Source organism: Carassius carassius, chromosome 49, assembly GCF_963082965.1.
Source record: "Carassius carassius chromosome 49, fCarCar2.1, whole genome shotgun sequence".
In the NCBI taxonomy this organism is placed as follows: domain Eukaryota; kingdom Metazoa; phylum Chordata; class Actinopteri; order Cypriniformes; family Cyprinidae; genus Carassius; species Carassius carassius.
Window position 1 is genome coordinate 4,267,735 of NC_081803.1, and position 25,190 is coordinate 4,292,924.

Below are 25,190 nucleotides of genomic sequence, written 5' to 3' on the forward strand. Positions count from 1 at the left end.
TAATGAATTAGTGTTATTGTAAACCTACAACATTCGAAAAAATCACAGATTTGGAATGACCAGCTTCTCTTGCAATGGCTGAATGTGTCATCCTGTCACAGTGTCTGGGTTGTGTCCCTGGGTTTCCACTAGATGTCCCCCTTTCTCACGGTGTCTGTCACCTTATCACTTCCTGTTCCCTTATTTGGTCACCTTCCTCCTTGAGTAATTGATTGTTCCCCACCTGTCTCCTGTTCCCTCATTATCCTTCTGTGTATTTATACCCGGTCTGTCTGAGTCTGTGTTACGGAGTCCTGGTTTTATGTTAATGTTAATTCATGTCCGTCATCTTGCCTTGCCTTGCCTTGCCTTGCCTTGCCTTCGTGTTTTGTTTATGTTTGGATTTGGATATTCTGGTTTTGACCCTGCCTGGACTGTTTACCCTTTTTGGATTACCCTTTAATAAATGACTTACCTGCGATTGGTTCCCTCTCCTGTGTTTTCTGTAACACCGATCGTGACAGAAGGACTCCGTCACACTAGGAACCAGCGGTATGTCGTTTTTCCGTTCTCCAGCCAAGATGGCGGAGCGGCGAACCAAGTACCTTCGGTTGATCGCCCTCCGCCAAGAGGGCAATGAAGTGGGGGCCCTGGCTCAGGTGTTCTGGTCCCTGGCCGAGGGAATGGGTTACAACGATGCGGCCCTAAAGGACTGTTTTAATGGCGGGCTGGATGATCCAGTGTCTCAGGAGGAGATTGCGCAGTTAGAGACACTGGAATTCTGGGAATTTGTGCGCTACCTGCAGCATAGGCTTCGGTGGGATGCCCCAGCCACTCCTGCCTCTTCCGGCGGGGTGGTCGTCAGCCCAGCACCACTGCCCAGGATGGCTACCAGCCAAGCGCCACAGCACAAGATGGCCGCTAACCCAGCGCCACAGCCCAAATTGACCACCGTTCCAGCGCCACAGCCCAAGATGGCCGCCAGCCCAGCGCCAATGCCCAAATTGGCCACCGGTTCAGCGCCACAGCACAAGATGGCCGTCAGTCCAGCGCCACAGCACAAGATGGCCGCTAACCCAGCGCCAATGGCCAAATTGGCCACCGGTCCAGAGCCACAGTACAAGATGGCCACCAGTCCAGCACCACAACCCCAGATGGCCGCCAACCCAGCACCACAGTACAAGATGGCCGCCAGCCCAGCACCACAGTACAAGATGGCCACCTGTCCAGAGTCATGGCCCAAGATGGCTGCTTGCCCAGCGCCGCTGCACAGGATGAGAGTCTCAGCTGACCCTCCGGAGTCGAGTCAGGTTCCAGTTGACCCTCCAGAGTCGAGTCAGGTTCCAGCTGACCCTCCAGAGTCGAGTCAGGTTCCAGCTGACCCTCCAGAGTCGAGTCAGGTGCCAGCTGACCCTCCAGAGTCGAGTCAGGTGCCAGCTGACCCTCCAGAGTCGAGTCAGGTGCCAGCTGACCCTCCAGAGTCGAGTCAGGTGCCAGCTGACCCTCCAGAGTCGAGTCAGGTGCCAGCTGACCCTCCAGAGTCGAGTCAGGGGCCAGCTGACCCTCCAGAGTCGAGTCAGGGGCCAGCTGACCCTCCAGAGTCGAGTCAGGGGCCAGCTGACCCTCCAGAGTCGAGTCAGGGGCCAGTTTTACCTGTTAATTTATTAATCTGATCCCAAGTCGCTTTTGAGTTTCCATGACAATTTTTAATAATTGTGATAAAAAAGTCTGCCTTTGCTTTTCGTAGTTGTCTTATCACTCTATTTCGTAATGAAGCAAATTTTTGTCTCTCACACTATAGTTTTGATTTTATGGCTTTTTTTAAGAGCATTGTCTCTGTCTTTCATTAACTGTTTAATATCATCACTGAGCCAGGGAAGTGAACACTTTCTGTTTTTATGTTTAACTGTCACTGCAAATTCCTTAACTTTTGTTTGTAAGCATTCTGTAAATTTCTGACTAATTATTTCCAATTCATTTTCCAATAATAGAGTGTCCCAGTTCATATTTCTTATTGCAGAGTGAAATTTATACTGTTTGCTCCTTGGAATGCCAATGAACTCCTTTTTTCCAGAATAAGCTGCAAATCGCTTACTAGTTAATTTTCTTGTTATAAGCACCATGTTATGATCTGACAGACCAGTTAACATACAGGTCCTTCTCAAAAAATTAGCATATTGTGATAAAGTTCATTATTTTCCATAATGTAATGATAAAAATTAAACTTTCATATATTTTAGATTCATTGCACACCAACTGAAATATTTCAGGTCTTTTATTGTTTTAATACTGATGATTTTGGCATACAGCTCATGAAAACCCAAAATTCAAATCTCAAATAAATTAGCATATTTCATCCGACCAATAAAAGAAAAGTGTTTTTTTAATACAAAAAAAGTCAACCTTCAAATAATTATGTTCAGTTATGCACTCAATACTTGGTCGGGAGTCCTTTTGCAGAAATGACTCCTTCAATGCGGCGTGGCATGGAGGCAATCAGCCTGTGGCACTGCTGAGGTGTTATGGAGGCCAAGGATGCTTCGATAGCGGCCTTAAGCTCATCCTGAGTGTTGGGTCTTGCGTCTCTCAACTTTCTCTTCACAATATCCCACAGATTCTCTATGGGGTTCAGGTCAGGAGAGTTGGCAGGCCAATTGAGCATAGTAATACCATGGTCAGTAAACCATTTACCAGTGGTTTTGGCACTGTGAGCAGGTGCCAGGTCGTGCTGAAAAACGAAATCTTCATCTCCATAAAGCTTTTCAGCAGATGGAAGCATGAAGTGCTCCAAAATCTCCTGATAGCTAGCTGCATTGACCCTGCCCTTGATAAAACACAGTGGACCAACACCAGCAGCTGACATGGCACCCCAAACCATCACTGACTGTGGGTACTTGACACTGGACTTCAGACATTTTGGCATTTCCTACTCCCCAGTCTTCCTCCAGACTCTTGCACCTTGATTTCCGAATGACATGCAAAATTTGCTTTCATCCGAAAAAAGTACTTTGGACCACTGAGCAACAGTCCAGTGCTGCTTCTCTGTAGCCCATTTCCTGCACATGCCTGTGCACGGTGGCTCTGGATGTTTCTACTCCAGACTCAGTCCACTGCTTCCGCAGGTCCCCCAAGGTCTGGAATCGGTCCTTCTCCACAATCTTCCTCAGGGTCCGGTCACCTCTTCTCATTGTGCAGCGTTTTTTGCCACACTTTTTCCTTCCCACAGACTTCCCACTGAGGTGCCTTGATACAGCACTCTGGGAACAGCCTATTCGTTCAGAAATTTCTTTCTGTGTCTTACCCTCTCGCTTGAGGGTGTCAATGATGGCCTTCTGGACAGCAGTCAGGTCGGCAGTCTTATCCATGATTGCGGTTTTGAGTAATGAACCAGGCTGAGTTTTTAAAAGCCTCAGGAATCTTTTGCAGGTGTTTAGAGTTAATTAGTTGATTCAGATGATTAGGTTAATAGCTCGTTTAGAGAACCTTTTTTAGAGCACCACTTTTTTGAAGTACAGTATTTAATGCGTCAACTCTCACCTGCCAAAATGCCAGGGCCGATTTTTGGTCCCAGTCCATCCCTGGTTGTTGGTCTAACTTAACGAATTTAAAATTGAATACATTTATCTTAACTTAAACAGTACTTGTGATTTTGATTAAATGGAAAGAATGGTTAGTGTTTAATATGCAGCTATGTTGGATAACTAACAGAGATGGTTTGTGGTTTACCACTGTGTTGAACTTTTGCTTGCTGTGTGACTTTTCTGCACACAGTTGTTGCATATTTGTCTGATGGGGAGGAGCATACATGCCAACCCTCCCTATTTCTCCGGGAGACTCCCGAATTTCAAAGCCCCTCCCAAAAATCTCCCGGACCGACCTTTCTCCCAAATTTCTCCCGATTTCCACCCGGACAACAATATTGCTACACCATCCGTCACTGGGCGCCGTTTTAGACCAAACCAGAGCCGTTAAATATGTTTTTCAACGGCTCTGGACCAAACGCTTGCGCTCCATGGCGTCTGTCGTTGCTATGCAACCAAACTGCGCTCTCCATGATGACGACGAAGAAGTATCAGCAAAGGATTAATTGATTTCTAGCCTCACCTCGGCTCGCATTAGCTTTACTACTAGATATATTTCTGGAGATGAGAAGGGAAAACCCGCCTGGAAAAAGTAGCGCACCACGTTGCTTCCATTATGAGCGTGCTCACCGCGGCCGCGCACCTACGGTTGAAATAACGACCTTAAGCGCGAAAAAGATGCGATATGTGAACGGCCCCTAGAAGCAGACGTCTGAAATGAAAGGCAAGAACAGCTATTTATTTAGCTTTAGACTTTTACATGAAAATTTAAAAATGAAATGTCATAATTATAATGTTTTGAGAGTTTAATTATGTAATTGTTGCATTAGGCTATGAATTAATAAATGTTTATTGATAAGATCTAGCTATTTCATATCTCTTCATTTACAGTAGCTAACAAATTAGGGTCTAACCTCCTGAGGAGAGGCCTTAAGGAATTGAATTTGTCAAATAAATGAATTACATTTTTCTTTGCGTTTGTGTATGTGATATTATATATGGCGACACATCGTTTGTGTATATGATATATATGACGACACACAACCCTGTTGTGTCCTGTGCAAAGCATGGTCAAAGATGGTCCTCAGTCCTGTGCAAAGCATGATGGGAACTAAAATCCACTGAACAGTTTAAGTTTTCATGTACTTTCATTTTACAAATCTGAAAAACAAAATATTCATTAACTGTGTTGCTAATGTAAGGGATGGTCTTAAATAGCCAAATGTGTTATCTTGATAATGTACAGTAAAAAAAAAAAAAAAAGGAATAATGCATTAGATTTTCTGTCTAATAAACATTTAGAACTTTCCAAGACATGGAGCACAGTGTTATGCTAGATCATGCCTCCATGCCAGAAATAGTAGATCTAGCCCCAGACACCAGATCCTACCCAAAATCAGTTAACAACAAGTCTTGTCTGATACCCAAAACCAATGTTTGACTTGTACCCAAAGCTTTATTAACAGTCTTCTATCAGCCAAGTAGCTGACTGAGCAAAGCCAGAGAAGAGCAGAAGCAGGGGACAAAATGATGATGATAAAAAGGAGCAGAGTTTATTTCATAGTCTTAGTATATTTCAATGCTCTAACTTCATCTGATGAACACAAATCCAGCAAGTTGTATTATACAGTACCAAACTGTTTCACACCAACATCCCATAAACCTTGAATTTCCATAAACATTCCCTCTTATCTCACATTAATTAAGACACACAGCCCTGGAAACACACAGTTGTAAGACTAAACAACACTGGAAAAATAATATAAAAGTAAGTAATATGATATAAGCGAACAATCAATTAATGAATCAATGAAATTAGTGTATAAATGGTTAACATGATTATATAATTAAATGAGATAAAACAAATGAATGAATGAATGAATAAATGAATATTAAAAAAGAAAGTAAAACACAACACAAATGTATGGTTGCTCTTGTGAAGCAAAACACACCACTTGCATTTGATGATTCTTAGATCCTTCAGTTAATAACAGCTAAAACTGTCAACCCTGTTACCTGGGCATAGCTATATCCCCATATACATAAATAAGTAGACTGAGCTATAGGCTAAAGTTTAATTTATAAACTCTTAAATAAATGTTTGTGTAGCAGAATGTTAAAATCATAAAGAAATGTACATTGAAATAGAAAAAAAATATATATACTTTTTAAAAATGAAAAACAGCAAATTGTCAAAAAGCAAAACATACCTTAATACCAAACTACTTCGTCTGATAAAATAACCTATACAATTCAACATGTTCATTATAGTTTATACAGTGAACCCATTTAAAGGAAACAAAAAGGCTAAAACTGTTAATAAAATGTACACACACTAAACCCTTTCATAACAAAGTACTTTTGTCAAATGGACCGAGCTTGTTTGAACTTATTTACTTCAACTGTAAGTTCAGCGCTGTTGTCATTAAATTTTACAGTATGACTATATTGTAATACAAATAAACCTGCATGTTTGCATAAGTACTTACAAAGAACAACGAGTACTGGCAGAAAATTCATTTTTAGTCCACAGTGTCATCCAGCATCAGCACGAGCTCTCTAGCATATCTGCATCCAGTTCAGTGTGAATGTGAAACAGCGGAGCAGCTCTGTAGCTGGGAGGAGGAGGGGGAGAGGGAGGAGGAGGAGGGGGAGAGGGAGGAGGGGGAGGAGGGTGGAGGGGGAGGAGGGTGGAGGAGGAGGAAGGGGAGGAGGTGGAGAAGGAAGAGGAGAAAGGAGGGGGAGGAGGGGGAGAAGGAAGAGGAGGAGGGGGAGGAGGACGAGGAGGAAGGGGGGGAGGAAGGGGGGAGGAGGGGGAGAGGGAAGAGGAGGAGGGGGAGAGGGAAGAGGAGGAGGAGGAGGGAGGAAGGGGAGAAGGAGGGGGGGGGGGAAGAGGAGGAGGGCAGAGGAAGAGGAGGGGGAGGGGAAGAAGGAAGAGGATGAGTATGAGGGGAGACAGAAAAGGGGGAGTGGGAGAGAAGGAAGAGGAAGAGGAGGGGAAGAAGGAAGAAGATGAGGAGGAGGAGGAGGAGGAGGAGAGGGAGGAAAGAAAGGGTGAGGAGGAGGAGGAGAAGGGGGAGGAAGGGGAAGAGGTGGAGGAGAAAGAGAAAGAGGAGGGGGAGAGAAGGAAGAGGCATGGTACAACTCATCTCGGTACGACTCAGTATGTTATGGCACGGCTCAGTTCTGCCTCAAAATTGACAGACTAAGGACGTCGGTCTATCACCCGCAAACGGATGGGCTGAGTGGAGCAGTTTAAACAAACTCTAAAGCGGACACTGAGATGAGTGGTGGCAGAAGATGGGGGCGACTGGGACCTCCTGATCCTGTACATGCTTTTTGGAGTCTAAGAGGTACCCCAGGCTTCCACCAGCTTCACACACTTAGAACTGCTGTTTGGAAGGCAACCCAGAAGCCTTCTCGATGTCGTGGGAGAACCAACCAGCCCCACTGTGCAGCCTGGTCAAGTACATGTGGGAAATGATGGAAAGAATCGACAGAGTCATCCTCCTAGTGAAGGAACACCTCGTGACGGCCCAGCGCGCCCAGCAACAGCAATATGACCACCCGGCTCAAACCCGCGAGTTCCAACCAGGAGAAAGGGTGGTAATTCTGGTCCTGACAGTGGCATGCAAGTTCCTAGCAACCTGGCAGGGGGCCGGTGATGTATCGGTAGCCCGGCCAACGAAGAACAGAGCAGATCCTCGTGAACCTGCAGAAGGATGATGGGGGGATTAACAAACCTGTATGTTTCTTTTCAAAGAAATTTAATCGTCATCAGTTAAACTACTCTGTCATAGAAAAAGAAACGCTTGCACTTATTTGGGCGTTGCAGCATTTTAGTGTGTATCTGGGCTCTGGTCCAGTGGTAGTTTTCTCCGACCATAATCCACTAATTTTCCTTAGCACTTTACAGACTCCTAACCAACGGTTGCTGCGCTGGGCTCTTCATCTCCAGTCTTACACCTTAGACATTCAGCATATCAAGGGGCGGGACAATGTGGTGGCAGACGCATTGTGCCGGTCACCAATGTGTTAGGTAAGATATGCATATGCCTGCCCTAGAAAATTGTATCATGAGATACTGGTAGCTCGAGGGTACCTTAATGGGTCCCTTTCTTGTTAGGGGGGGGTGGGGGTGTTACGGCTCTTGGCCTGTCTTTGCTTGTTCTCTTGCCCCTCGTCTATTTCAGACTTGATTGCAGTCACCTGAGAATGGTGTTTAAATGAGGAGATTCACTGCTCGGTTCCGGTGGCTCGAAGCTTGAACGCTGCTCGGTTGACCTGTTCAGGTCCATGCCTTGCTCGGGATGCCAGCATTCTTCACTGATGGACATTTGAGTTTATTTAAGTTTTTGTCTTTTGTTACACTCAACACTTGCACTCATACACATCATACATCCATGCATTTGCCTTACACTACTGATATTGACATTCACACACCACATATTTGGATTTTGTTGTTTAAACCGTGTTGGATACACAATAAATTTATGTTTTGTACCGTTTGTTTGTGGCAGGGTCTCCTATCGCTTGTTATGGCTCTGAGTTAGTCGTAACAATTATTATTATTTTTTTACTTAACGTTTGAAACAGCAGGTTATCAACTTAGAATATCAATTTATATGAAGTGCCACTATGCATATCCCACAACATTAGGCTAAATGAAAAAAGAAAAGAAAAAACGATTCAGATCAGGCACAAACAATAACGTGACAACTTAAACAGCAGCAGGAGAAAGGCATATAGCCTAGCCTAATTCATTTCTTAATATTGTTTGCAAGAAACACCAGTCTATCAACATGATCTGGATTAAGTGCGGCTCTCTTTTTATTTACAATGTTCCACGCAGTGGAGAACACATGTTCGGAGTGCACAGACGTGCCTGGCTAGCTGGCCTAGCTATTATTCGAAAACAGGGGGAGGGGGAGGGCGGGGAGGACTGCTATCTATACATTTATCTTATATTTATGCATAATTATTTAATGTTTAATATCTGAAAAAAGCTAACAAAAGTTGTTTTAAAAGTTTTTTTTCAAAATCTAATGACATTCTGACATTTTAAATGAGACTCCATTGTCTAAAATTTTAAGCAACAATGTTGCTGAACAGTACATGCCTTGGTAAACCTGAACAATAGATATATTTAGTATTTCAGAATAGCCAGAGAGAGAGAGAGAGAGAGAGAAGTAAAAAAAAAAACTGGCCAACAAAAACAAGTTTTAAAGAGCATAATTTAATCTGCCCTTTGGGCTTGAATAATCACAAAAGTAAGAGTCATTCATCATACATATTTCACATAGAGGATTATCATCACAGTGTGTGTGTTTTCATTCTGGGGGTTTGTGCATGAGCGAGGTAAACATCTCAGAAACACTTCACTAATAGTAAGCTGAATGTTAATCAGCTTTAAAATATGTTTTTACAGAACGAAAGCAAGTCAGAACAAGAATGAAGCAGGAAATGACAGAGGCATTAAATTCAGACATTCACCCCACCCCCCTCTGTCTTAAAAAAAAACACATCCTTGCTCTCATGCATGTACCAACTCATTCGTTCATTCTTATGAAGCCTAAATACGACTGAGCACCAAACGAGCAAGTCCATGAGAGTCAACAATCGTGAGATGCTTTGAAATACAGTATTATTATCACCACCCAGACCTCCTGCAGAACCTGAATGGCTGTCAACTGAATATCAGTTATTAATCGATACAGTTCGAGGTAATATTACCAGCATGTAGTCACAGAGGTGAGCCTGTATGTTTTCATGCTGTATTCTCAGACAGACCCTCTTGTTCTGCCGGATCTTGTTGATTTCCCTGTGGCAACTGCTGTCTCTTGAAGAAGCCAGCCTGGTGGGACATCATCAGTATTGTATTTTATTATGATTAAGCATTTTCCTTTGTCAGAATTACAGTGTATTAGTAGCTGCAGTTCAAGCTAAAACAAAGATCACATACCTTCCATAGGATCGCCATAATAACAGCCAAAAGGAGGAGGCCGCCGATGACACTTCCTATGATAATACTAATAGGAATATCTCCAATCGCTCCTACTTTACTCACTGTAATTTTTATCTGCAGCAGGAAAGATTAGATAAATCATATCAACACACACACACACACACACACATACACAGTACATATGTGCAAGCTACAATATTATCCTTTAATATCAGTTGTATTTTATTTGATCATTTTAAGAATGTTTAGTTTTTTTTTTTTTAATTGGGGAAAAAAAAAACAGTGAAAATTACTCAAAGCCAAGCTGGTCTCTTCAGCGGGGTTGATCATATCTTAAACACAACTGAAAGACGGGGATGAACAGACCTGTTGTTGTTTGTGTGTGATGACTATGAGGTCAGGCTGAGATGTTTGTATCTCTGAGCTTCCAGCCACTAAAACTGTCTGAAAATCAGCCTAGAAGGAAATAAACATGGAGTGTGGAATAAAGCGTCTGCTCACAACAGATATCAGAAATGCTAGATGGAGATAAAATGGTCCGAGAGACACTCACAAAGGCAAATGTGCTTTTCCAGAGCCTTGTGGTGATGTTTACAAAGTAATTGGTTTTTGTCTTCAGATCTTTGAGGACACAAGTCATGGTTTCACATTTTGCTGCATTACAATTCTGGAAATGAACAAATGTTTGTTTTCAGTAGGATATAAAAAGAAATTATTTTAGAAAAGTTTCTTCTGCTCACCAAGGCTAAATTTATTTGATCAAAAATACAGTAAAAACTGTAATTTTGTGAAAAATTATTAAAATCTAAAAGTACGATTGTCTGTTGTAATATATTTTTAAAATGTCATTTTTTGCTATAATAAAGGTGATCTTTCAGCATCATTACTCTAGTCTTCAGTGTCACATGATCTTTCAGAAATTATTCTAATATGCTGATTTGCCACTCAAGAAACATTTCTTATTATTATCAATGTTAAAAACAGTTGTGTTGCTTCATATTTTAAGGAAACTTAAATTTCTTTTCAGGATTCTTTGATAAATACAAAGTTCAGTATTAATGTATTTATTTGAAATAGAAATCTTCTGTAACATTATAAATGTTTCTATTGTCATTTTTGATCAATGAAATGCATCCTTGCTTAATAACAGTATTATTATCTAAAAAAAAATGAATGTGCATATTGCAGCATGTATAATTTAATATAAACGCATGCATACAGACCAGTTCTTTTGTCCCTCTAAAGCTCTCTTTAGCAAAGCTGGCAGTGTGTGTTTTCTCTTTGATCTTCAGTGGGTCAATCAGATGACTGCTGTTGCACTGCACATTTAAAACCTATGCAGCAGAAACAGAGATTAAATGTCCTGGTTTTTCATCCCAGAATGGTATTTACAGCACAATTTTCTAAATATACGTGCAGTGAAACACTTTATTCATATAGAAAGTTTAGAATAATTAAAATTTTAATAGAGCATTATACTTACAGGAGCCGTTCTGACTGAAGTCACATACAGTAAAGGATTTCCAGCTTTGGTGCTGGTGGGCAGCGAGACGGTCAGAAGAGCCTGATTTATTTGGAAAGTTCCAGTTGAAACCTGCAGAAAGACAAACTTTAAATAACTTGAATAGTTCAACACTGCTAATGCTAGAGGGAACTCAATACATATTAGTTTAATGTTAGATACACTTTTTTTTTTTTGACTCACTCGTAATGTTATGATGTATTCTGGGCCGATGTCACTGAAACCTGAGACTGTATGTTTGACTTGATCGTCAGGATCAATGGCGCTAAAATCCAAGTTTATATTTCTTGAAAAATAATAATAATAAAAAATGAACAGAGGGAACCATTATTAATAACTGAGCATCGCTAATACTCTATAATATTTGAGCAGCAAATCAGCATATTAGAATGATTTCTGAAGGATCATGTGACACTGAAGACTGGAGTAATGATGCTGAAAATTCTGCTTTACCATTACAGAAATAAATTCCATATATACATAATATATATTGCAATAGAAAACTTATTTTAAATTATCATAATATTTCACAATATTACTGTCTTTGCTGTATTGTTGGTCAAATAAATGTAGTCTTGACGAGCAGAAGAGACTTCTTTCAAAAACCACATTAGAGCAGATAAAGGTAATCAAAGCATTAGTTTGACCTCTGACCTTGTGAGGATGATTTCGGCATCGTACTGGACTGGGATAGAGATAGAGACCTTGTTATCTGATGTCAATTCCTCCTCACTGTCACTGTAAAAAGTTGTGTAGTGTTTTTTTAAAGTCAAACCAAACAGATACACAAAAATTCAAACAGAAGTGCTTTAAAAACTGTATTTTTACCTTTGCACTTCAAAGTTCACAATAGCCTGTTTCTCTGGTTGTTTCAGGTTGAAGTCAAAGTTGATCTCAAATGTTACCTGATGAGACAAATTGAAATAATTAAAGAAAACATCTGTATGCTCACACAGACACAGATAACCCTAACATTATGGGGGTACTCTACATAAATCAAATGTAATGGTTTTTATACTGTACTAAGTGTATTTTGCTATCCCCTTACCCAATCTCTACCTCTCACACAAAACTTCAGCATTTTTACATTTTCAAAACTCTTCATTCTGTATGATTCATAAGCTGTTTTCGGGGACCAAAAAATTTCTCCACAAGGTCAAAATTTCATGGTGTTGCTGCTCTTGTGGGGACATTTGGTCCTCATAATCTAGGGTACACCAGGTACAGACATACACAGACACTTTTCTCTTACCGTCTGGCCAGGCGTCAGGGTTGGGTATCCAACTCTGCAGTTGAGTGAGCCTGTTGTTGTACTGCATGTCACCTCAGTGTTGTCTCTCTGCACACATAAGTAGAAAGATTCACAAATACAATTTTGCGTACACAAACCAGAGAAGATTTATGCCAGAACAGGAAATGGTGGGCCTACAGGTGGTGTAAAAGAGGCATAGAACAGGCTACTGGAGAAGTTAGCAGACACTCTTGTATTGTATGCATTTTCTTTCATGTTCTTTACTGTCATGATGAAAGACAGTCTTCTCTTGTTGGGTCCAACTAGAAAGTCAGATGACCTGCAAAGCACAACAAAATCTTTTTAGATTTCAGGATTCTGGTTTCTTAATAACATGATACATCTAGCCCTGCTTGTAGTAATTGATTATTTTTAGTTAACTCTTAAAGGGACAGGTCACACTAACAAACAGTCTGTCATTCTTCACAAAGGCAGAGACTCCCAAACTTTTTTCAGCATAAACTATTTGACTTTTTACTTGAAGCACCCCCTGATATTTTAAATTAATCTGAATAATTTATCAGCACATTTGTTCACAGTTCTCTGATGTCACTTAATGTAATTTGTCATATACAGGTGCATCTCAATAGGTTAGAATGTTGTGGAAAAGTTCATTTATTTCAGTAATTCAACTCAAATTGCGAAACTTGTGTATTAAATAAATTCAGTGCACACAGACTGAAGTAGTTTAAGTCTTTGGTAATTTTAATTGTGATGATTTTGGCTCACATTTAACAAAAACCCATCTCAACAAATTAGAATATTTCATAAGACCAATAAAAAACATTTTTTGTGAATTGTTGGCCTTCTGAAAAGCATGTTTATTTACTGTACATGTACTCAATACTTGGTAGGGGCTCCTTTTGCCTGAATTTCTGCAGCAATGTGGCGTGGCATGAACTCGATCAGTCTGTGGCACTGTGTGATAGATATGACCAGTAAGGAAAAAGGTACATGGAGGCAGCAGGCTACTGCAAACGTTTAGGGGTTTATTTCCACAGAATGGGGTTTATTTTTTTCATGCATACCGACACCTACTGTAATTCAAGAGTGTGTAATTCAAGGTTTTAGTATTTCAGGTTACATTTCAGTGAACGCAAGAAAGAGAGAGAAAAACTATATGTTATGGTCTAATCCTGTAGATTTAATAAAGTTAAAGAGAGCTTTGTAACACTCCCATTTTTCCTCACTTATCCCCAGTATCCCTTCTAAATTCCATCCCCGTCCTAATTCACATATCTTATCATGCAAGATGGTCCTCTCAAAATCAAATTTACTACACTTCATTATGACATGCTCGACATTTTCAGGAACATTACATACCTCACATTTATCAGACACACATTTTGCCATTAAATACAGCGTTGATTGTAACCCAGTATGTCCAAGCCTTGATCTTGAAAAAATCACTTCATCTCTTCTATATTTCCCTTTGAAACCCTTCACTTTAATAGATTTCTGAATACTGTAATAGTGTCTCCCTTTATTGTCTGTGTCCCACCGCAACAGACAACAAAAGGAATGGTAAGAATAAACTCAAACTAAATGTTAAAGAGTGTGCGCACTTAACTCTAAACGAAAGTTTAAATAAAGTTTATTAAACCAAAATAATTTTGTTATGTATTCTATACTGTAAACAAATTCCATTTTATAAAAGACTCAACTAACCTGACCTAGGCTCACCAACATCCGCCACACACTGCTCAGGTGTTATGAGAGCCCAGATTGCTCTGATAGTGGCCTTCAGCTCTTCTGCATTCTTGGGTCTGGCATATCGCATCTTCCTCTTCACAATACCCCATAGATATTCTATGGGGTTAAGGTCAGTCGAGTTTGCTGGCCAATTAAGAACAGGGATACCATGGTCCTAAAACCAGGTACTGGTAGCTTTGGCCCTTTGTGCAGGTGCCAAGTCCTGTTGGAAAATGAAATCTGCATCTCCATAAAGTTGGTCAGCAATAGGAAGCATGAAGTGCTGTAAAACTTCCTGGCATAAGGCTATGTTGACCTTGAACCTCACAAAACACAGTGGACCAACACCAGCAGATGACATGGCACCCCAAACCACTTTACACTGGACCTCAAGCAATGCGGATTGTGTGCCTCTCCTCTCTTCTTCCAGACTCTGGGACCCTGATATCCAACGGAAATGCAAAATTTACTTTCATCAGAGAACATATCTTTGGACCACTCAGCAGCAGTCCAGTCCTTTTTAGTCTATAGCTTAGGCGAGATGCTTCTGACGCTGTCTGTTGTTCAAGAGTGGCTTGACACAAGGAATGCGACAGCTGAATCCCATGTCTTGCATACGTCTGTGCATAGTGGATCTTGAAGCACTTACTCCAGCTGCAGTCCACTCTTTGTGAATCTCCCCCACATTTTTGAATGGGTTTTGCTTCACAATCCTCTACAGAGTGCGGTTATCCCTATTGCTTGTACACTTTTTTTCTACAACATCTTTTCTTTCCCTTATTCTCTCTATTAATGTGCTTGGACACAGAGCTCTGTGAACAATCAGTCTCTTTTGCAATGACCTTTTGTGTCTTGCCATCCTTGTGCAAGGTGTCAATGGTCATCTTTTGGACAACTGTCAAGTCAGCAGTCTTCCCCATGATTGTGTAGCCTACAGAACTAGACTGAGAGACCATTTAAAGGCTTTTGCAAGTTAATTAGCTGATTAGAGTGTGGCACCAGGTGTCTTCAATATTGAACCTTGTCACAATTTTCAAATTTTCTGAGATACTGAATTTGGGATTTTCCTTAGTTGTCAGTTATAATCATCGTAATGAATATAATATACAAGTTTCACTTTTTGAATGGAATTAGTGAAATAAATACTTTTTGATTTGATTTGATATCTATCTATCTATCTATCTATCTATCTATCTATCTATCTATCTATCTATCTATCTATCTATCTATCTATCTATCTATCTATCTATCTATCTATCTATCTATATATATATATAGGCTATATGTGTGTGTGTGTGTGTGTGTGTGTGTGTGTGTGTGTGTGTGTGTGTGTGTGTGTGTGTGTGTGTGTGTGTGTGAAAGGGTACCTAGATACATTAACAGGTTTCACAGTCAGCTTCAGGTCACAAGAACATTTGTCATCAGAGCCACAGTCCTTTACAAAATGGATCTGAGCAAACAGGAATATATTTTGACAGTTAAAAATCTTTGAAACAATTCATGATGGACTAATGCTCTTAATTAAATTCAGAGGGAACCTTACAAAAAATTCCCACGCTTTGGGCTGAAATGCATCCAGGGCAGGGCCAGTGTCTGGATTCTGTAGACTGATGTTGACTCGCAAAGCAATTGGACTAACAAAATCAGGAGTCTCCTATTAAACAATAAAATCAATGATGTAAATTCATTATTCAAGCACTTTTAAACTAAATAAATATGAAGTACAGTGAGCATGGCCATAGCCAGGGATTGAAAATTAGTGAGGTCTGAGTTATTGCTAGGTTATTTAAAAAAAAATAACCACAACGCAACATTCTGGGTACATTATTTTATGGTTTAAAAAAATTTATAACCTAAAAAGAATGTTCCCCTAACGTTAGTATTTGGTCCCTATAAATATATATATAGTTCCATAAAAATAACCAAACGGGAACCAAAAACTAACGTTTTGTGTTTGCTAGGCGGTGAGCTTTTGGGCTGGAAATCATCCGTCCAATCTGGCAACACGGCTCTCAAGCCTTATTTACTCCGCCAGCATCTCGCAATGCTCATTTTCATACCACGGGCACTAAAAATTTTTGCAAACAGTCTAAACATAATTATACATGCAGACACTCATACGACGAGCTTTAAATAGCAGATTAGTCATTTAAAGAACACATTTTATTTTTGAACATAAAGAATTTACTGAGGTCAGAACCTGGCTATGGGCATGACAGTGAGTATTGTTAGTCTGAACAGAGGTCTGAGGCTTGTGGCGAGTGGCTAAAACTCACCTGCACATAGACATTATGATCTACACAGGTTTCTTTGTCAGAGACGCTGACAGGTTTCTGAATAAGACGCTCTGAGTTGTTAAACTGGGCTCTTGAAGTGACTCTAGACAACTGCAGGTCAGCATCAAGCGTCAAGTTGTATTTGATATCTGAAGAAAAGTGCATTTCCATTCACTTCCATGGAGGTTTTTGGGGAAACCAGCATACTGTATATGAGATACAATAACATGACAGACGACCTTACCTACTTTACCCACTACTGTGGGTCTAAATTTTGATCTGAAACAGACTTTGGCAGCAACACACGACAACATCCTTCCTTCAAACATGCAAAGTTTGCTCAGAATGCTGATCTTCTCAGGAATGAAGGAGACTGTTGCTGTGACAGCTGCAACTCCCCTTGACCTGAAATCACAAATACTGTATGAAACATCACAGTTTCAGTATGATTTTATAGATTTTTAAAAACTAGATGGAGATCCTCACCAGAGCTGCACTGCCTTCCCAGCCGCTCCGACTGAAACATCAGGGATTAAGTCACCGTTCATATCGCCACTATCTAAGGAGCGTCCAAAGAACCGAAGCACAGGGTCCAGTTTGGATCCAAGTATTTTCTGCAGAAAATGACAAGACAGCAAAATAAGATGACTTGTTTGAAATGAAAAACAAGATTCTATGATTGAATAATAAGGAAAATTTATATTTTAATAGTTCTTAGCTAAGCAGTTATACCATTTTCAAGAAAAGCTATTGTTCAGTGACTCTTTTTTAAAACAAATGATTCATAAAAGAATAATTAATGTTTTCATATAGCTGCACCTCATGACATTTTATAACCTGAGATAACTTTGCCTTGTCATAAAAATTATCTGATGTTTTAAAAGACTTATTGACCTGTACACAGCATGAGAGTCCTCTCCCTGATATCATTTCATGTTTTATGCTTTTTTCCCCTGCATGTAACTTGCACCATCTTTCATTTAGTGGACAAATGTTTTTCAAATATTAATAAGCAAAATATTATATATTTGATTTCAGTTAGTTGCCAAGTCAAAGATTTCTTATTTTCTTTTAATTTAACCTGATGTACTAAAATAACTAAAACTGCAGACTGAACTGCATAACTGCAGTATATATAAATATATATATATGTACATGTAAAATATTATTGGTGCATTCTACCTGTGAGCTCTGGTTTCTGATGGTTTTTCTGTCTCCATAGTAGATGTAAACGGCACCTTGGCCATTGCCTTCCAGTGGAGCACCAACCACCACATCACTGAAGCCATCCAGATTTAGATCGGGGACAGCAGTAATGGCTGTCCCAAACCGAGCATTCACAGATGCGGAGGATCCCTCTAACCTCCCCTGGTTGCTTAATTTGCCCTGAGAACAATATAAGGCAAGATGGTCTTTTTAGGACCTGCTTTGAGTGAAGATTCGTTTTTTGAACAGTAAAGCGGTTTCACTTTGTTAATGGTGAAGAGGTAGACTCTTCCGGTTTCAGATTTCTCCTCGCTCATATACATCGGAGCTCCGACCAGCAGCAGATCAGTCACACCATCAGCATCCACATCAACAGGACAGAGAACGCTGCCAAAATAAGAGCCGATCTGCAAACCACAGAACACAATGATCTATGACAGGACTTTACTGTCTAAAACTAAAGCTCATTAAATCTCACAGAGAGATGTGTTTACCTGATCTCCTCTCTGTGAATCTACGATGACCGGCTGATTCTGGCTGTTGATACTGTAAACTATGACCTGTCCTCTATGAGCGGCACGAGGAGCACCGGCCACATAAAACTCAGACGAGCCATCAATTACAGATGTGACAGAGTATCCTCAACACATGACAGGGGAAAATGTTAGGAATTTGTTTAATCACAAATACAGTAAAAAGCATTAATATTGTGAAATATTATAATAATTTAAAACAACTGTTTTCTATTTCAATATATTTAAACTTTTAATTTATTTATCTGATCAACGCTGAATTTTAAGCATCATTACTCCAGGCTTCAGTGTAACATAATCCTTCAGAAATCATTCTCAATATAATCAGTATACTGATTTGAAGCTCAAGAAACATTTATTATTATAAATGTGAAAAACAGTTGTGTTGCATCATATTTTTGTGAAAATGTGATTTCCATTTTGTTTTTAGGAATCTTTAATGAATAAAAAATTTCAAAAGAACAACATATATTTGAAATGATTAAATAATATTTTTGATCGATGTAATGCATCCTTGCTGATTAAAACTATTAATTCATTTAAAAATAAAATATTGCAGACCTCAAACTGTAACAGAGATGTGAATATAAAGTTACATGACCTCTTAATTTGCTTTTTATTATGAAAATGACTTTACAGTTCATTTTCTGGCTGGCTCACCAAGTAGTGAGCTGTGGTTTCTGTCATCCAGGATTTTCTCAAAAGCATTTTTGAGGAAAATGTGTGATTTCTCAGCTGTTTGATGGACGATGGTCCCGCTCCATCCATACGCTCCAACAGCACCCAGCATGATCACATCCTGTGGGATAAAATGCCACCCGTCATGCCTTCAGTTCTTGTAAATCAGCATGGTACATTACAAATTAACTCAATCAGATATTTTGAAAGATTACTGACACCTTCTTATTGGTCTGGTGTGCGCTGAATCCTACTTGGGACATCTCCAGTTGAAATTCCTGACCTTGACTGGTGCCTCAAATCAAACAAGTCTAAACCATCAAATGCTTATCATAACTTAAAGCTGTATTTTAGGTTAAAAAAGTGACCTGTTTCACTGGATGAACAAATGCATTATTCAATTTGGCATACATGAATGCAAGATTTACCCTCAATGTTAAAGATTCTTTCCCCCAGAGTTTCTGCGATATTGATTAGTGCTTCCTCTGATGACACATTGAACATGTAGTTCTCTGTTGGAGTGCTAGCGATCAATTCAATCTCCTTGATGAATATTTGAATATTGGCACTTTGCTTGAGAATCTGCGTAATTTCATAGATGACAGTAATACACCAAATTCAAATTTGACTGTCTATTAAAAATATCTAAACAAACTTAAAACTTAAAACAAAACAAAATACCTTTAACTCAAGACATATTCTAAAAAATAAATAAATAAACTGTAAAACTGGGTTCCTTAATATGAATCTTTTAATATTAAATTTAATTGTTAATATTAAACAATGAATCTTTAAATTGTTTATTGTCTGCAAAGAATCTCATTACTCATTTTATTTCACGATATGCTCTCATATTTATATATACTGTAATGTTGTAGATGAAAATATAATCAACATTAAAGTTTACATTTTATTAATGTAATGTTTTTTTCATGCTGATCTCTCTCACTCACAGCAATGCCAAAGCGAATGATGCCCTCTCTTTTGCATCTCTCAATGACCTCTTGACCTTTATGACCATCAGCAGATTCTCCATCTGTTACCACAACCAACACCTTAGTGGCATTGGGACGGCCACCTTTTTCTGGTAGGAAAGCTGTCTGTCTGAAACACAAACAATCACAAAATGTGTTTTTTCATAAACAATAAACAAACAAACAAATAAACAAATAAATAAATAATAATAATAAAAATAGTTTGTAGAGGATGGGATACCTGACATTGTCAAGAGCTGCAAAAGTGTTGGTTACTATTCCAGTTTTTTGCTTAATAACAGAAGCTGCTGAAAGAAGTTTTTCTTTATTTTGGTCAGAACTAAAATTATAATGAAAGGACAAATCCTCCGAATACTGCATAATACAGACCTAAAAAAAAAACAAAATCCAAAATCATATCATATGAATAAAATAAATAAATTGGATCATAATAAGCTGAATTTCAGTACTTACTCTGGTTTTATCTGGTCCAATATCAAGATTTTCCAAAAGCTTAATGAGAAAGTTTATAACATCAGGCCATGGATATATACTGTTTGATCCGTCCAAAACAATGGCAACATCCATGGGCCCACCACAAGCTGAATGAGAAATTCAGATCAAGAATGACGAACTTTGAAGAACTTTGAAGAACTTACTCAATCAATTATTCTATACATTTCAGACAATCCAAAATAAGATGTACTTTGAAGGGCAGGAGAGAAGGATGACTGAAGCGTAAACTGTGGGTTTACTACAATACAGACTCCTGGGTAAAAGTAATGACTGCCACAGCGCTGAGCCCACAGAGGACCACACGTCTGAAACACACATTTATACTGAACTTTATACAGTTTAATACATGGCAGAGCCTCTTGAGTATGAAAACAACCGAATGAATGCTTTTAAAAGGGAATACGAGCCCCCTGATGGTGACACAATGCTACTACAACATACCATCGTTCCTTTAGGTTCAGCTAATGGAGTGAGAGTCAGGCCCAGACTCATGTTGGCGTTGATGCTCTGCACACCATCTATGCTGACAGAGTCTGCGAAGACACAGATATATTTACATGACAATTATAGGAACCTAAATCTAAATTCAAAATATAAAATCATTTAATGGATTTTAAAGGACCCCCTTACAAAAAATTACTATGGTGTCCGTAAAACAATAGGCAAGTGCTGATATCATATTCATTAGCTACCATGCATTTGTACTTCATGGTATTATTATTGTTTTATGTCCAAAAACACATGGTTATACCACAATACTTTTTATAACTGCATTATTATTTCAGATAAAGAGAAATTGACCTGCAAGGTTTAGTTTTTGGCAGTTGGCTCCTCCAGAAGCACTAATGTCACACTTATAGAGACTTCCTTTTCTATTCTGAGGGTATCCGCTCCAGGGTGAACCCACCAGCAGCCTGAGCAGAAACAACCATTTCTCTATGCACTCAAAGAAATTATGCAAACAGACTTTGCTGCATACAATTTATTTTTTGCCTGCTGTGTTTATGATATTAAAGGAATAATTTAACCAGAAATGACTTCAAGAAGTTCAAGATGTAGATGAGTTTGCTGGTTCATCAGAACAGAAGAAACAAACTCATCTACATCGTGGATGGCCTGAAGGCGATATATTTTCAGCAAATTTTCATTTTTGGGTGAACTATTCCTATTCCTAAGATTGATAGAGTGCCAAATAATGTTCCTTTAGGAAAAAAAAATCCTGTTATTCCAGACAGGAAATAGTCATTAACAAAGTTGTTGTGGTCTCATTTGTTCCCCACTTTAATCTGTGTGTGAACTGTGAGTCAGAGCATCAGTCCAATACTATCACAATACTGTGCCGGAAGGAACAGGAACAGGAAGGAACCGGAGTCGCAGAACAATCGAGAGAGTCTTTATTAATCCAACATAGAACACAGGAAGAAGACACACATACTTATTTGTAGACCTGACAAACACAGACTGAACAGACTAGGACCTTTAAACACAAGATAATTGGGGAAACACAGGTAAGATGAATGACTATATTAACGGGGACATGGAACAACATGGGGAAGAAACTAGACACACCTGAAATCAAATTAACACACCACGGGAGACAGAAACTGGGCCACTGGGGCAAAAGCACACATAATGAGTTCAGGGGTGTGACAGATACTTCCAGGACTTTATCCACAACATGTTTTAGAAAAAAAATGTCTGGTGGGTGACATATCTTACCATTTTCCTTGATTATTGCTAAACTGTTGTACAGTGTAGCCAAACTCTTCTACCGCAACACCTGAGAAGATTTTAGCTCCTGCAGTCCCCACATTAAAACCCTGAGTGTGAACAATACAGAAACCTGCGGGAAAAGTTAGACATTCTTTCTGTTTATAGATCGACAGACAGACAGATAGATAGATAGATAGATAGATAGATAGATAGATAGATAGATAGATAGATAGAGAGATAGAGAGATAGATAGATAGATAGATAGATAGATAGATAGATAGATAGATAGATAGATAGATAGATAGATAGATAGATAGATAGATAGATAGATAGATAGATAGATAGATAGATAGAAAGATATAGAATATGGCTGAAAGTACAACTTCATACAATTTATATTTAGCATTTTAACTTGATCTTGTTTTAAGGAGGTTATGGTATTTTTGACTGACAGTCTATATAAAACATTTTCATTATTAGATCATTACCACAAAATGTCAAGTCTGTCCACCCAATGTAAAAAAGTTATGAAATTATGAAGATTAATTAATTGTAAACCATATTTGGTAAGCAAAACAAGTACTCACCCTGCAATAAAATCACTATTATCACAACTTTTTCCATTTTGTCCATTGCTGGAGAAATCGTTAAGGTGAAAGAGCAGATAGTGCTTACTCCGGTCTTGCTGTCATGAAACAACTGAAACTACCCCTTGGCTCGGGGTAAAAGTTACTGTGAGAGGATATGATGTCATGGCAGCACTTCAGATCTCTATCTTTATTTCACGTTGTCTTTAGACAAAGATATACAAATAAATGACCAAATAAGGTAAAGGTCTTTACAGCTGTGTGTTCATTTGGTTTAAATGGGCGTCACATTTTTTTATTTCATGCCTTGTTAGAATACAACTGGAAAATGGAAGAATGAAAAGATAAAAAGAGCAGATTATGAACTATGGAGAAGCCAGTAATGGACACAATTTAAACATGAAATGATGTCCGAAGACTGAGTCATGATAGTGTCACGGGGTGAAGAATCTAATATAATGCCCCGGAGGGTGGATTTATTTAAGGTGGTGAAGTGAGGTGAGCCGCTTCCTGATGGCTGGTGCTTCCCGTGTGTTCCTGTGCTCCTCGGTGCAAATCCAAAACGAAAGTGGGTGTCCAGACATGCTCCAAGGTGAGTGGGCTGTCGGTCACTCGCTGCTTTCTGAGGAGAAACGAGAGAAGGATTAGACCAGCGTTTCATTCGGCTCTAGAGCCTCTTGTGAGTGCAGCGTGTGCTGCTTAAAAGTGCGCAGGGGAGTGATGGGGAGCAGCTGTGACCGATCAGCCGGTGGTGAGGACGTGCAGATTTACAGCATGTTGAGACAGTGCTCACACGCAGGTGCATCTCAACTACGCTGCTATTTTTATGAGTTACTATTGGCTGAAACATATCGTGAGTGTTCCCTCTGCAGACTATGACACACACACACACACACACACAAACAATGATTAACCCCGGACTTCTGACGGAATTTTATCTCTCAGACTGGGATGTAATTGAAGAGTTTACCTATCTGGCATGGTTTCAAAGCAAACAGGAAATGTTTTAAGCAATATCTTATCTCAGGCAACTTCAATTTCTGCTGAATTCTGAGGTAGCTTTACGGGTCAAGACTCATGTAAAACTGTAAACTACAGCTTCTGGCCAATAAAACATGTTTTTAAAACATGTTGTTTCAGGAGTTATTTAGGAATCAAGAAATATGGATGATTTTGTCTGTTTGTTTTACAAAGTGAAAGCATTGCAAAATAAGATGGATACGCACAGTTGGAAAATGAAAACTCGCTGAACACTGATGTGGTGAAGAAACACATTATTCAATTAAAATTTCAGCAATTGGTTGCAGTAGTCAAATTTGTTTTATTGTTATAGACAGCAAAAGGAGACTGTCTTAATGAGTCATTGAATTAATTATTAATATATAATCTCAGACTATTGCTTCAGACCCACTTCTTGCACAGAGATTCTGCTTTGGCTTCCTTTGGAACCATTTACCGTACAATAAAAATATAAACAATTTTGGCTATGCTATGCTAAAGACACATTAAAGAAACACTTAGGCTACATTTATAAAATTCAGATAGACTTACACAATAATGGTTCCAATCATCAAATGTATTTGGCTAAGCATTACACTGTTACATTGTTACACCAGTAATGAGCGAATTATTCTCTCAAATGATTGTTCAAATATATTCAAGAAAGAGAGACAAAAAACTCCATGATTATGTTTGCTCAGAGACATGCAAAGTTTCTGCTTTGACTTCCTTTTGTGCAATTTTTGTTGTAATTATGTGTATGCTCATTTCCTGTAGTACATCAGTACTGTATAAATAAAACACACACACACACACACACACACACACGCACGCACAGTCTGGTTAACTATCCTTTTAGGGACTGCCCATAGGCTTAGTGGTTTTTATACTGTACAAACTGTATACACCTAAACCTACCCCTCACAAAAAACATTCTGCCTTTTTACAATCTCAAAAAAATAAAAATAAAAATAAATTATAATAATAAAAAAAACCTCATTCTGTATGATTTATAAACTTCTGTACCCATTGGGACATCAATTTAGTGACACAAGTCCCCATGAGTTGGTTTGTATTTCTATGTAATACAAACCAGTGTATTACATAGGAACTGAACAGCAGAGTATCTGACAAGTGCCCAAGACCCGCGGTTTCCGTCTGAGAGTGAGGCTTGATTATCCTACGTTTTCATCAAATTATATATATAGCGTTCACACGGTTGCGGTCCGTCAGTGCGTTCCAGGAGCGGTGCGTCTGCAGCAGTGCAGCGATCACTCACGTACTGAGTAGCGGACTGCAAACGCGTCCTGTGTGAAAGCACAATGAGTATGAGTCCTTGCTGCTTCAGCACCACATACAAAACGCACACGGACTGCATACGCACTGCAGACAGAGTATGTGTGAAACAGGCGTGCGTCTTTTGTCGAGGTTTCCATTGAGAGGCTTCTTAAAAAAAAAAAAAATTCCCTGAAGCAAACCCGGCGGCTTCAGCTGTATCCATGTTAGCACGTCACGTTTACACACAGGTTTAAAGACTCGTTCTCGCCCCCTACAGATTCGGCTAGGTATACATCCGCGCTAAAATATCAAGGTGAAAGTCATTATAGCTCGCATAGTATAGACCCAGCTCTCAACCCAACTTTGAGAATAGATTAACAATATTTTTTTTATCGCCCAA

The 25,190-nt window shown here is 39.3% G+C and overlaps 2 protein-coding genes across 4 annotated transcripts in view; both read right to left on the reverse strand.

Annotated features, from left to right (window-relative positions):
• The window catches only part of LOC132132044 (integrin alpha-2-like), a 94,021-nt gene extending 87,866 nt beyond the window's left edge, over nucleotides 1-6,155 (reverse strand). For all 3 annotated transcript variants that reach the window (XM_059544215.1, XM_059544214.1, XM_059544216.1), the window contains exon 1: nucleotides 6,050-6,155. In XM_059544215.1, coding sequence (XP_059400198.1) covers nucleotides 6,050-6,080 — 31 coding nt within the window. In that variant the 5' untranslated portion in view covers nucleotides 6,081-6,155. The remainder of the gene's footprint in view (nucleotides 1-6,049) is intronic.
• Nucleotides 6,156-8,994: 2,839 nt separating this feature from the next.
• On the reverse strand, nucleotides 8,995-22,629 carry LOC132132045 (integrin alpha-2-like). The gene is made up of 30 exons (XM_059544217.1): nucleotides 22,514-22,629; nucleotides 21,933-22,056; nucleotides 21,015-21,127; nucleotides 20,655-20,746; nucleotides 20,404-20,518; nucleotides 20,172-20,299; nucleotides 19,939-20,087; nucleotides 19,677-19,827; nucleotides 19,152-19,305; nucleotides 18,945-19,018; nucleotides 18,706-18,844; nucleotides 18,007-18,152; nucleotides 17,776-17,919; nucleotides 17,489-17,692; nucleotides 16,793-16,920; nucleotides 16,551-16,711; nucleotides 16,307-16,455; nucleotides 15,574-15,684; nucleotides 15,398-15,480; nucleotides 12,477-12,618; nucleotides 12,300-12,386; nucleotides 11,876-11,952; nucleotides 11,702-11,785; nucleotides 11,231-11,333; nucleotides 11,009-11,119; nucleotides 10,749-10,859; nucleotides 10,079-10,192; nucleotides 9,892-9,981; nucleotides 9,523-9,639; nucleotides 8,995-9,414 (listed from the first exon to the last, which is right to left on the reverse strand). The coding sequence occupies exons 1-30, from the start codon at nucleotides 22,557-22,559 to the stop codon at nucleotides 9,328-9,330; spliced, it is 3,534 nt and encodes a 1,177-aa protein (XP_059400200.1). The 5' UTR covers nucleotides 22,560-22,629; the 3' UTR covers nucleotides 8,995-9,327.
• Between the last annotated feature and the right edge of the window lie 2,561 nt (nucleotides 22,630-25,190).